This window comes from Cebus imitator, unplaced genomic scaffold (genome assembly GCF_001604975.1).
Source record: "Cebus imitator isolate Cc_AM_T3 unplaced genomic scaffold, Cebus_imitator-1.0 Scaffold348, whole genome shotgun sequence".
Taxonomy (NCBI): domain Eukaryota; kingdom Metazoa; phylum Chordata; class Mammalia; order Primates; family Cebidae; genus Cebus; species Cebus imitator.
Genome location: NW_016107663.1, coordinates 367,246 through 380,305, shown reverse-complemented (window position 1 = coordinate 380,305; position 13,060 = coordinate 367,246). Strand labels below are relative to the sequence as shown.

Here is a 13,060-nt window from a genome sequence, read left to right as displayed (position 1 = left end):
TTTTTTTTTTTTTCAAAGCAAAATATTAACGACATAATTACTTTATAGCTAGACAGATAAGTTTACAGCAGCAACTTATTCACGTGATGGATCGCATCTGTAAATTAGTTGATACTATTCCTGCTGATAAACTGAAACTTTTGGATTGTGGAAACGAACTACTTCAGCAGCGGAACATAAGGTATCTTGATTTGCCTCCTTCTGGAATATATCGGATTGTATTTCTACCTCTCTAAGTAAAAAATGCACAGGGAAAAATGCCCAGGCTTTCTGGCCTGGAAGTGGCATAAGGGTGATCATCATGCCACTATGTTTTACATCTATTTACTTTGAAAGCACTCCTTTAACATTTGTATAAGATTTGCTTTTGTGGCCCTAACTGGAGTAAACTACTTATTTTAATATATTGTTCTCTTTTGCCTCTTCAGAGGAGAACTTCTAATGGAAGTAGATTTGAATAAAAGTGATGCCAGTCTTCTTGGCTCAGTTTGGAGATGCAGGCCTGATTCACTTGATGAGCCTGTGGAGGGTGATTCCTGCCCTACAGAGAATTCTATGAAGGAGTTAAATTTTCCACACCTTCCCTCAGATTCTGTTTCTCCTGGGGAATGTTTACTGACTACCACCCCAGGAAAGACAGGATTCTCAGCCACCAGGGAGAATCTTTTTGAAAGGCCTTTATTCAATACCCATTTACAGAAGTCCTTTGTAAGTAGCAACTGGGCTGAAACACCAAGACTAGAAAAAAGAAATGAAAGCCCTTATTTCCCAGGAAATGTTCTCACAAGCACTGCTGTGAAAGATTGGAATAAACATACTGCTTCAATAAATGACTTAGAAAGAGAAAGCCAGCCTTCCTGTGATATTGATAATTTTGACATAGATGACTTTGATGATGATGAGGACTGGGAAAATATAATGCATAATTTAGCAGCCAGCAAATCTTCCACAGCTGCCTATCAACCCATCAAGGAAGGTCGGCCAATTAAGTCAGTATCAGAAAAACTTTCTTCAGCCAAGACAAACCGTCTTCCAGTGGCATCTACTGCTCAAAATAAAAACTTCTCAGAGTCAATGCAGAATTACACTGGTAAGTTTAAAATAAATTGAATGCTTATAAGAAAACAAAACTGTCCCAAAATAGGAATTATATAAGAAAAACCATAGCAAATCATCATTGCCTGAAAACTGCATTGTTGCTATGCAAATTTCTATGGATGATATGAATTACAAATCACAATTTTAAAAGCAAGTTGCTCTTTTGTCTCTACAGCAGCTGTAGTTTTACAAAATGCGTAATTATAACCTATTGTAGTAAGGCTCTAAAGTCATTAAAATGTGCTTTGCCTTTGAATTAACGCTTTTTAGTTTCTAAAACAATAAATTCATGAGGGCTGAGTTTTTAATGATTTGGGGATGGGCAAAAGCAAAAATGAATGTACATGCTAAAAATGTATTTTAGAATTCTGTATTGATGAGACTCAATTAATTTACAAAGTAGAGAAGCATGTTTTATGTCTTAAATGTTAAAATATAGGGCAGTCTCAAAAGGATATGAAGTCAGAAGTGCCTTAAATCAGTCATACCACTACTTTGGGCATAAGTGCTCACTCCATGCCATGTGCTATGCTGGGTGCTGGTCATTAAAGATGAAGAACAAATGCTAAGTAGTTCCTGCCTTCCTGGAGCTCACAGCTTAGTGAGAGAGAAGTTTCGAAAGGAATGAAATGAGCCACTGTTAAGGCTCCAGAAAAAAGCCAAAAATAATTTTAAAGCCTTACATCAACCCTGTAAAGTTATCAAAAGTATTTTTTAACTGAAGTAAGTTTACAAAGTACAGCCCTCCCTATTTTTGCTATTGATGACTTAATACCACGGAGGTTGTTCTTACAGTTGACGCTGCTGACCTTTAAAACAACCATTCATGGATTTATTTTTGTATCATGTTAGAATGTGTCATACTGGATGTTTGCAATTATCTTGAGACAGTTGAGTGTTGGGGATAGCGTAACTGCCAGAGCTGAATGAGTACCTCTTGTTCTCTGTGCTGAACCAGAGTTGCGACAGCCTGGCTACAGAGCAGGGGCGCGTGTGAGAAATGTTATGGAAGAAGGACCTGAGGAAGCTCAGATGACTTCAAGGTTTCAGACACTGATGACTGGGAAAACTGTGACCCCATTGACACAAACAGAGAGTCAGGAGGCAGAGTCAGATCTGCAGAAAAGCTGAGAAGGGCTATTTTTTTTTTTTTTTTTGAGACGGAGTTTCGCTCTTGTTACCCAGCCTGGAGTGCAATGGCGCGATCTCGGCTCACCGCAACCTCCGCCTCCTGGGTTCAGGCAATTCTCCTGCCTCAGCCTCCTGAGTAGCTGGGATTACAGGCACGCACCACCATGCCCAGTTAATTTTTTGCATTTTTAGTAGAGACGGGGTTTCACCATGTTGACCAGGATGGTCTCGATCTCTTGACCTCGTGATCCACCCGCCTAGGCCTCCCAAAGTGCTGGGATTACAGGCTTGAGCCACTGCGCCCAGCCAAGGTCATGTTTAAGATCACAGGACTAGGAAAACTCCAGAAAAGAATGTCTACAGAGCCAGTCCCAAATATCTGAAAGACTCCCTATTTATGGGGCAGATGGAGGAAGTGGAGCCAGGAAAGGCAATTTAAAATGAGTAGAAAACCATGATTGTCTTGGTGGTCATGGTTGAAGGAAGGAAGAAGAGGAAGGAATAAAAGTCAGGGTAGGTGTTGTAGAAAAAGTCAAGGAAATACTTGATTTGGGCCCTTGGCAAGTCCTTGGTGGCTTTGAGATTTGGAGGGATGGAAAGCTGGTAAACAGTGAAGAGCGTGCTGCAGGGAAACGTGCCAGTGATTTGGCAGGCAAGGGAAATGCTAAAGCTGCACTTTCACTGTATTCATGCACTGATTTCTCTTAACGTTGATTATTTTCTTAGGCAAGTCAACACAAAATTTAGCATCCAGAAATCTGAAACATGAGCGTTTCCAAAGTCTTAGTTTTCCTCATACAAAGGAAATGATGAAGATTTTTCATAAAAAATTTGGCCTGCATAATTTTAGAACTAATCAGCTAGAGGCGATCAATGCTGCTCTGCTTGGTGAAGACTGTTTTATCCTGATGCCGACTGGTATGTATTTTTAGAAGTGAACTGGCAGGGATCCATTGGCAGATGTTAAGTGAAAGCTCTTCAATAGAAATAAAAAGGCCACCTACACAGTGTTTCTGTCATTTAGGGACCTCTTAAACCTCCATACCGTAGTAAGAAATTATATTGCTTTATATCCTCTGTTCTGGTTGTTGACATGATGAAGTTTACAGCCCTGTAAGATTTTCAACTCGAAGCTCATTGTGTTGAACTGATCTAGAATCTTTCTTTGGAAATTTTTGTTTTGCAATTTTGGAAACCAAATAGAAAATCACTGTCGGAGACCGTGACCATTTCTGGCAGTTTATTTGATACATCTGGTGTTGTGTAGTGGTTAAATCATATATGCATATATGCGTAGTGGTCCATCAACTGTGGACCAAAGGCCTGGACTTAACAGCTCTGCTGCTTATGGCAGTGTGGCCACGTGCAAGGCGCTTCACTCCCTTGAGCCAATTTCTCACACGTGCAATGGTAACAATGAAGTGAAGTACCTGCTTCACAGAGTGGCATGGGGGGTAAATGAAACTCACTTAGCACAATATTGTGTTGGCCCCACTTTAAAGAGTCTACGACTTTCATTGTGCTGTTAAAGCTTATGACATCTGCTCAATGATTTATGGTCATTCACATGAGAATATTAAATAGGGCAGAAAGCATGGAGAATTTGCAGTTTCAGTACCTACGTGTAGTCCTCCCTCTGCCTTTTACTTGACTTGTGACCTTTAGCAAGTTGGTTAGTGCTGTCATTATTGTATGATGTTGACTGGGCATCTGAACTATCTCAAACAGATTTTAAAATTTAGATAATCTGGCTGGGTGCAGTGGCACCCCTGTAATTCCAACACTTTGGGAGACCAAGGTGGGCAGATCATGAGGTCAGGAGATCCAGGCCATCCTGGCCGACATAGTGAAACCCTATCTCTACTAAAAATACAAAACTTAGCTGAGTGTGGCAGCACGTGCCTGTAATCCCAGCTACTCGGGAGGCTGAGGCAGGAGAATCACTTGAACCTGGGAGGTGGAGGTGGTAGTGATCCAAGATCGCACCACTGCACTCCAGAGTGAGACTCTGTCTCANATACAACTGTTTTCTACCACCACCAAAGAAAGTAGGAAAGGTAGACAAGAAGGAAGGAAGACGGAAGGGAGGTAGGGGGGCAAGGAGAGAGTGAGAAAAAAAAAAAAAAAAAAAAAAAAAAAAAACTCAAAAAAAAAAAAAAAAATTTGAGATAACCTTGGCTTAATAATCAGCATTACAAATTTTATTAATTTATTAATCACTCTGTGCCTTCCTTTTAACCCTGTTTTAGTGTTCCAGAACTCTAACACTAGAGAAGCCCTTGGCAATGATGTAATCCATTGATTTATTTTCAGGGCTTTCCATTGCCCTTTAGGGTTTCAAGGGGCATTTTTAAGATCCTTCGACCCCAGTTTCAACCACTTGAGAGATATATATCTATATATAGTAGATTGCATTATATATAATGTGTCTATTATATATAATTATAATATAGATTGTATGTGTGTGTGTGTGTGTAAAGATTTCAAATTTTCTCTTTTATTTTTATTTCGTACTATTTTTGAGGTAGGGTCCCTTGCTCTGTCACCCAGGCTGGAATGCAGTGGTGCTACTACAGCTCACTGCAGCCTCCGCCAGGCCCAAACAATCCCCCCACCTTAGCCTCCTAAGAACCTGGGACTACAGGCATGTGCCACCACACCTGCTAATTTCTAAATTTGTTGTAGAGACGGGATCTCACTATGTTGCCCAGGTTGGTCTCAAACTCCCTGGGCTCAAGCATTCCACTTGCCTCAGCCTCCCAAAGCAATGGGACTTATAAATAATAAAAATAAATAAGCTTTATATAGAAATTAATTATTTTAATCCTAGTGTCATTTTTAGAGATTCTTCTACTAGAAATGAAAAGTTTACTGTATTCCATTGCATTTGAAGTTTCCTGCCCTAATTCTTGTCTTTGCTATTGTATATGTCTATATAAGATGTCCTAGGCCACGAGCAGTGGCTCATGCCTGTAATCCCAGCACTTTGGGAGGCTGAGGCAGGCAGATCACTTGAGGTCAGGCGTTCAAGACCAGCCTGGCCAGCATTGTAAAACCCCATCGCTACTAAAAATACAAAAATTAGCAGGATGTGGTGGTGTGCACCTGTAGTCACAGCCACTGGGGAGGCTGAGGCAGGAGAATCGCTTGAACCTGGGAGGTGGAGGTTGTAGTGAGCTCCAATTGCACCACTGCAGTCCAGCCTGGGCAACAGAATGAGACTCTGTCTCAAAAAAAAAAAAAAAATTTTTTTAAGGTCATTTTTACACATTATTTAAATTGCCTAAATATAACAGTTTGAGTCATTTGAGTATGGCAAATTGTTGGCACTGTGGCCAATATGCCTTGATGTCCTATTAATTATGTGATTTCTTTTGAAACTTTTACATTCATGCTCTCAAGATAGAACCTGACAGATATAATGTCATTGTTTCTCTTTCAGGAGGTGGTAAGAGTTTGTGTTACCAGCTCCCCGCCTGTGTTTCTCCTGGGGTCACGATTGTCATTTCTCCCTTGAGATCACTAATAGTAGATCAAGTCCAAAAGCTGACTTCCTTGGATGTAAGTTATAAAAATACTAATAAAAACATGCCTTAGAAACAATTAAATTTCAGTCCTCTGGATAACTTTTTATTATATAGTTCACGATTTGTAAAAATAAAGCACAACAGTTAAATTAAGTTGTGCAGTTAAACAGAAGTCTTTGAAAATTCCATATAGGTAACCTGTAGTTCAGTTGGATTTTATTCTACGAGAATGTATTTTAGTAAGAACTTTAAACCAACGCTATTTTTTTGCTGATGTAAATTTTTTTAACTAATAGAAAAGCGTTTCTTTTTTCAGTACTGCCAGATCAGCATAGTTCCCTTTCCCTTGTATCTTAAAATGCATACACATGTGCATGTCTTTTTTCCTCATGGCTGAGTTTAAGGAAGTAAATGAATGCATTCTACCTAACTCTTCACATTGTCGGTGGGGGTGGTGGCTCATGCCTGTAATCCCGGTGACTTGGAATGCTAAGGTGGACGGATTACTTGAGGCCAAGAATTCAAGACCAGCCTGGGCAACACAGCAAGACTTTCTTTACAGAAAAATAAAATGCGCTGGACACTATGGTGAACACCTGTGGTCCCAGCTACTTAGGAAGCTGAGGGAGGAGGGTCACTTGAGCCCAGGAGTTTGAGGCTGCAGCGAGTCATGATCATGCCACTACAATCTAACCTTGGTGTGAAAGTGAGACCCTGACTCAGTCAGTCTTCACACTGTGATTAAACAGAACTGTTTTAAGAGCTACAAGTCACCACCCCTCAGTAAGACCACTAGTTTGGTTTTCTTCCGAAGAATGTCTTAGTGCAGCGATGGTGGCCATTGTTCAACCATTTGTGATACAATGGCCCCTTCATTGTCATTATTCATTAAAACTCTGAAATACAGTTATCTAAAAAAAAAAAAACCCATGCATTAGGACTGGAATATCTTCTATGCTAAATTCATGTTTATCTTATTTACGAATATGAAAAATAAAGCAAGAAAAGGAAATAAACAATGAGAAGACCATTTTGTATTATGCTTTTTTTTTTTTTTTTTAATTCAGACAGAGCCTTATTCTGTTGCCAAGGCTGGAGTGCAGTGGTGCAATCTCGGCTTACTGCAACCTCTGCCTCCCAGGCTCAGGTTACTGCCTCCAGCAATTCACCTGTCTCAGCCTTGCGAGTAGCTGGGATTATAGGCACCCACCACCACGCCAGTCTACTTTTTGTATTTTCAGTAGAAATGGGGTTCCTCCATGTTGGGCAAGCTAGTCTCAAGCTCCTGACCTGAAATGATCCACCTGCCTCAGCCTCCCAAAGTGCTGACATAACAGTTATGAGCCACCATGCCCGTCTTGAGTTATGCTTAATAAGGGTTTTTAAGGCCAGGCATGGTGGCTCATACCTGTAATCTCAGCACTTTGGGAGGCCAAGGTAGGTGGATCACAAGGTCAAGAGATCAAGACCATCCTGGCCAACATGGTGAAACCCCGTCTCTACTAAAAATACAGAAATTGGCTGGGCATGGTGGTACGCGCCTGTAGTCCCAGCTACCTCGGAGGCTGAGGCAGGAGAATCGCTTGAACCCGGGAGGCAGAGGTGAGCCGAGATCATGGCACTGCACTCCAGCATGGCGAAAAAGTGAGACTCTGTCAATCAATCAATCAATCAATCAAGGTTTTTAAAAATATATGTACTTATATACTTTTTATAGAGAGATGATTTCCTTTGATAGGCTTGATATGTGACTAATAAAATATTTATAAAACCTAAGAACAAATGTAGTCTCGTTGGGTTAATGTATAAAATTGAAATTGTTTACTACTTTTATGCCTAGATTCCAGCTACATATCTGACAGGAGATAAGACTGACTCAGAAGCTACAAATATTTACCTTCAGTTATCAAAAAAAGACCCAATCATAAAACTTCTGTATGTCACTCCAGAGAAGGTTTGTATTTATATCATTATTTTAAAATACGTTAAAGACCAATAGGATACGTATATTTTTAAACTTTTAACAAATTTTTTGTGTATAGTGCGAAGGATTTTTATATAACTTTCAGCCAGAAACCCCAAATGTTAAGTAACATTTTACTATAATTGCTTTGTTATTCTTTCTCTACATATATTTTCCTAAAACATTTTATTGTAAGTTGCAGACGTGATATCCTTTTAAACCCTAAGTAATTCACATGAGTTTCCTAAAAACAAAGCATTCTCTTATATAACCTGAGTAGAATGATCAGAATTAGGAAACTTACACTGATGCAATACCATTTCTTAATCTGTACACTTTATTCTGGTTTCACAAGTTGTCCCAATAATGTCCTTTATAGCAAAAGAAAATCCCGGGTCATGCATCGCATTCAGTTGTCTTCTCTGATCTTGTAAACAGTTTCTCTCTCTTCGGGCTATCGGGATTTTGACATTTTTGAAGGCTAGTCGTTTTGACTACAAGTCCTCACTTTGAGTATATCTTGTTTCCTCCTGCTTAGATTCTTTTCCTCCTTGAATATCACAGAAACAGTAATATGTTCTCATGCTCACTGTCAGGAAGCATGTGATGTTGATTGTCCCATTCCTGAAGATTTTAGTTAACTGATCGCTTGGTTATGGTAGTGTCTCATAGACTTCTCCACTCTAAAGTTACTCTTTCTTTTTGGGCTTTGTAATCAGTAGATATACTGTTGTGAAATGCTTTGAGACTATGTAAATACCCTGTTAGCCATCAGACTTTTACCCACAAGTTTTAGTATCCATTAATGATTCTTCCTCAAATCAATTATTACTATAATAGATATAAAATTATTTTTAAAATGTAGTTGGCACTTTGCCATGAGGAAGAGTTTTCCCATTGATTTCGCTTTTTTTTTTTTTGAGGTAGAGTCTCTGTCACCCAGGCTGGAGTACAGTGGCACAATTCAGCTCACCACAACCTCCATCTCCTGGGTTCAAGTGATTTTCCTGTCTCAGCCTCCTAAGTAGCTAGGGCTACAGGAATGTGCTGGGACACCTGGCTAATTTTTATATTTTTAGTAGAGATGGAGTTTTGCCACATTGGCCAGGCTGGTCTGGAACTCCTGACCTGAAGTGATCCACCCGCCTCCCAAGGTGCTGGGATTAGAAGTGTGAGCTACTGCGCGCAGCCCACATATTTATTAATACCAGCATGAACTCATGACTTCTTAATTTATTCAATACGTTATCACATATTTTGATGTTCTAATTGTCCTAGATGTGACCAGTGGGAGATCTCTATCAAGCTGGCTTCTCTGTCCTTTTGACATGTCCTTGTCAAGATGTGAGTGCTAGACGTGCTCGTTGCTACTGAGATATCATTGCTTCTGGTCCTTGTTATGAAGACAGCTATGAGATACATAATTTTCCCCCCAGCCAACATGCATCCATATAACCCAGATATGTAGCCCTGTTGCCAATGTAAATGTGTGGTGGCCTTCAGATGTATTGAAGCAGACAAACGTTTTAGAACCACTAACCTGCTGAATAAGCTATTTGCTGAATGTTGGTGAACATTCTAAAATGTGGTTTGCTGTTTTCTGTTACTTCTGCTGTTCTCTTCATAGATTGAAATAAGAACTAATTTTATATGGAGGTTTTAATACAGCTTAAGTTGTAATGGAATTTGAAGACAACAGAATCATTAAGATGATGCGTTTCAGTGTTTTTAAATGTCTAATATATTTCTGGTCTAGATCTGTGCAAGTAACAGACTCATCTCTACTCTGGAGAATCTCTATGAGAGGAAGCTCTTGGCACGTTTTGTTATTGATGAAGCACATTGTGTCAGTCAGGTAAATATGGTTTTCTATATCCAGAAATATCAGTAAATACATACTACCAACAGTATATGTACTTTCAGTACTGAAGAAAAACCTACATCGAGTGAACTAGTCTGCTATTTTACTGAAGAATAACGTGGTTCTTAATATATTGAGCATGATTGGCTATTTATAGAAGGAAGCTCCAAATAGTCTGAAAAGCAGTATTTTTTTTTTCCAACTAGTGGGGACATGATTTCCGTCAAGATTACAAAAGAATGAATATGCTTCGCCAGAAGTTTCCTTCTGTTCCAGTGATGGCTCTTACGGCCACAGCTAATCCCAGGGTACAGAAGGACATCCTCACTCAGCTGAAGATTCTCAGACCTCAGGTGTAAGTTGTTGCAAGTCGTGTATTTGAGAACCCTGGGGCAGTGATTGCCAGAGGATCACCTGTGATGCTTTAATGCCACCATTCCACCCCACTCCAGTGCCCAAGTTATACCCAAAGGCAGCTCAATCAGAACATTTGGGGCTGGAAGCCAGTATGTTTTTTAAAAATCCCCAAGTGACTCCAATGTGCAGCAGGGTTTGGGAACTAGAGTCCTGAGGCTTTTCTTCACTTACTGAAATTAAAATTCTATTTCAGTACCTACTTTGGAAGTAGGAATAAGTTGCATGCCATACCTTTCAACTCTGGTATAGTCCCAGTAATAAATTAATTTTTACTTCTCTAACGTTGGCTTCCACATATCCCAGAGTATACTTCATGAAGTGAAAGATGAGCCTGCTTTGTCATTTCCCCCATAAGGTCCCAGTTGTATCCAGGCTGTTGAAAATAGTCCAGATACTATGTTGAATAGCTTTTTTACTTTGTTTTCATCTCAACAACAAAATGCTTCTTGTTACCACCAAGTCCATAAGTCTTCACTAACAAAAACTACTATAAAAGAAACCCCCACGTATGAATCTAGGCCGTATTGGATTATTTCATACTTCTACCTGAGTTTGTACAGATATGGATTCTTTGGTAGGTTTATTCACTCAGCAAATATTTATTTAACAACTGTTGTGTGCCAAAGTTAAAGTATTTTTTTTCTTCTAATTTATTCGTGTGCACTTTCGTTTGAAATGTAAACATTAATGTGGTATGCCTCAGGGAATAATGACTAAACCAGATACTGGGGCGAATTTTTAAAGCACACCTTTTGTTCATTTGAAAATAAAGAGAAGCTGGCTGTATAAATAGTATAAGCAGTAAAAACAACAACAGTACCTCGTAGAGGGTTATGAGAACTGAAGGTTTCCTATGAAGGATATGAACGGGTCATGAGCTAGAGATAGCTACAAAGGCCTTTGCAGGTTAAACTGGCAGCTTCTAAATTATCTGATCTAAATCAAGGAATTCAAGCACTTTGGGTTTCTTCCAGCCTTTAAGTTGTTTGGTTCTGGCCTAGAATATATTGTTGCTAGTAGCACCGTTATACAGCGCTAACGATCATGCTCAAATGCAAGAATTTTAGAGTCCTCAGAATTGTGTGTGTGTGATCACAAAATTTGGAATGGAATATTTTAATTTAATCTCACTTGCAGAGGAGTGTTTCTATACAGTTTGGGGAAAAATATTTTGCTTCTCTAATTGATGTGCATTTTAATGCTATATTTAAGATGCCATATTAGGCCGGGTGCAGTGGCTCATACCTGTAATCCCAGCACTTTGGGAGGCCGAGGCGGGTGGATCACCCAACGTCAGGAGTTCGAGACCAGCCTGGCCAACATAGTGAAACCCTGTCTCTACTAAAAATACAAAAATTAGCTGGGCCTGGTGGCATGCACCTGTAATCCCAGCTACTCGGGAGGCTGAGGCGGGAGAGTTGCTTGAACCCAGGGGGCGGAGATTGCAGCGAGCCAGGATCACACCACTGCACTCCAGCCTGGGTGACAGAATGAGACTCTGTCTCAAAAAATAAAAAATAAGAAAACATATCATGTTATACTTTAGGTTCTAATCAATAACCTAGTTGCTAGAACTTTGCTTCCATAAATACTACATTGATCTGTACTTTTTTTTTTGTTTTTCTTTTCCTTTTTTTTTTTTTTCTGAGACAGGTCTTGCCGTGTTGCCATGTTGCCCAGGCTGATCTCAAACTCCTGGGCTTAAGCAGTCCTTCCATTTCGGCTCCCCAAAGTGCTGGGATTTTTCTGTCCACTTATGCCAGATGCAATCTACTATTCTTTTAGATCAATTACGTTAATGGCAAATGCCCAAAATTAAATAATAAAAAAAATTCTTTAACTTTTGAATAACTTTTTGTAAGTATAGGATTTGTGATTTATGTTTGAGCAAACAGTGCACATATTTATTTATTTGTTTAGGGGTAGGCACCCTGAATCTCTTTTCTTATTACTATGGGGAAGAGATCTGCCTGGGAAAGCAAGGGTGTGGATTTCCAGACTCCAGCACTTGGTACAGAATTGGTACTCAGTAATAATGAATAAATGAAAAACATAGAGGAATTGGGGTAAATGTGAAAATTTAGACATGTCTGTTGACTTCTTCATGTGTTTGGCACTTCTCTGCATTTGGAAGTAGAAAATTTTAAGGAACACTTTCTGGGACTCTGTTTCCTGATCTTTTCTGCAAGTTAGGCCCCTGGTTTGGATTAAATTTGCTCAACTGCTGCTATGTCACGGCCCTGGTGAAGTCAGGTATTCCTGAGCTTACAGCCACAGCCCCGTGCTGCTCTCCTCCTGCCAGTCTGTGATAATATTCTTCCTCTTTGGGAAATACAACACACATCAAACAAGATTTGATTCTATTTCCTTAGGGCCTTAAAATATGAACTGGTAGAGAGCAAAGAGACAGGCCTATAGAGTTAGCTATAATACAACAATAATAAAAGCTAACACTTACATATCCAGCCTATGCAGTGTGCCAGGCACTGTTGGCATTTTTATGTGTGTTAACCCCCTTGTGCACCCAAAAGTCTTACAAGGTAGGTCTCATTTTCCTCATTCTGCAGATGGGGAAATTGAGGCACAAAGAGATTACATAACTTTATATGCCTAGCAGGGGTTGAAGTGAGGACTTAAAACCCCAGATACCTGATTTTAGAATCCTTTAAATACTAGGTCAAATTGCAGAAAGAGCAGTGATTCGAGATGTAAATTACAACTGCAGGAACTGAAGAAGTCGGGATTAGCTGGAATCCCCAGTAACAGCTGTTAACAAGGAAGGGGTCAGATCAAGTTTTATAAAGGAACTGGGCATTATAGGAGGAGTAGTTTGTTTAAAGCTTAAACTGAGCCGGGTGCGGTAATCCCTGTAATCAAGCCTGTAATCCCAGCACTCTGGGAGGCCGAGGCGGGTGGATCATGAGGTCAAGAGATCGAGACCATCCTGGTCAACATAGTGAAACCCCGTCTCTACTAAAAATACAAAACATTAGCTGGGCATGGTGGCAGGTGCCTGTAATCCCAGCTACTCAGGAGGCTGAGGCAGGAGAATTGCCTGAACCC

The 13,060-nt window shown here is 39.9% G+C and overlaps 1 protein-coding gene across 4 annotated transcripts in view; it reads left to right on the top strand.

The window, feature by feature from the left end:
- Nucleotides 1-13,060, top strand: part of BLM (BLM RecQ like helicase) — a 93,977-nt gene that overhangs the window by 38,149 nt on the left and 42,768 nt on the right. For 3 of the 4 annotated variants that reach the window (XM_017506104.2, XM_017506103.2, XM_017506102.1), the window contains 7 exons: nucleotides 49-181; nucleotides 429-1,090; nucleotides 2,956-3,147; nucleotides 5,672-5,790; nucleotides 7,597-7,710; nucleotides 9,476-9,574; nucleotides 9,787-9,935. In XM_017506104.2, coding sequence (XP_017361593.1) covers nucleotides 49-181; nucleotides 429-1,090; nucleotides 2,956-3,147; nucleotides 5,672-5,790; nucleotides 7,597-7,710; nucleotides 9,476-9,574; nucleotides 9,787-9,935 — 1,468 coding nt within the window. The remainder of the gene's footprint in view (nucleotides 1-48; nucleotides 182-428; nucleotides 1,091-2,955; nucleotides 3,148-5,671; nucleotides 5,791-7,596; nucleotides 7,711-9,475; nucleotides 9,575-9,786; nucleotides 9,936-13,060) is intronic. The other variant, XM_037730506.1, reaches the window with a different exon arrangement.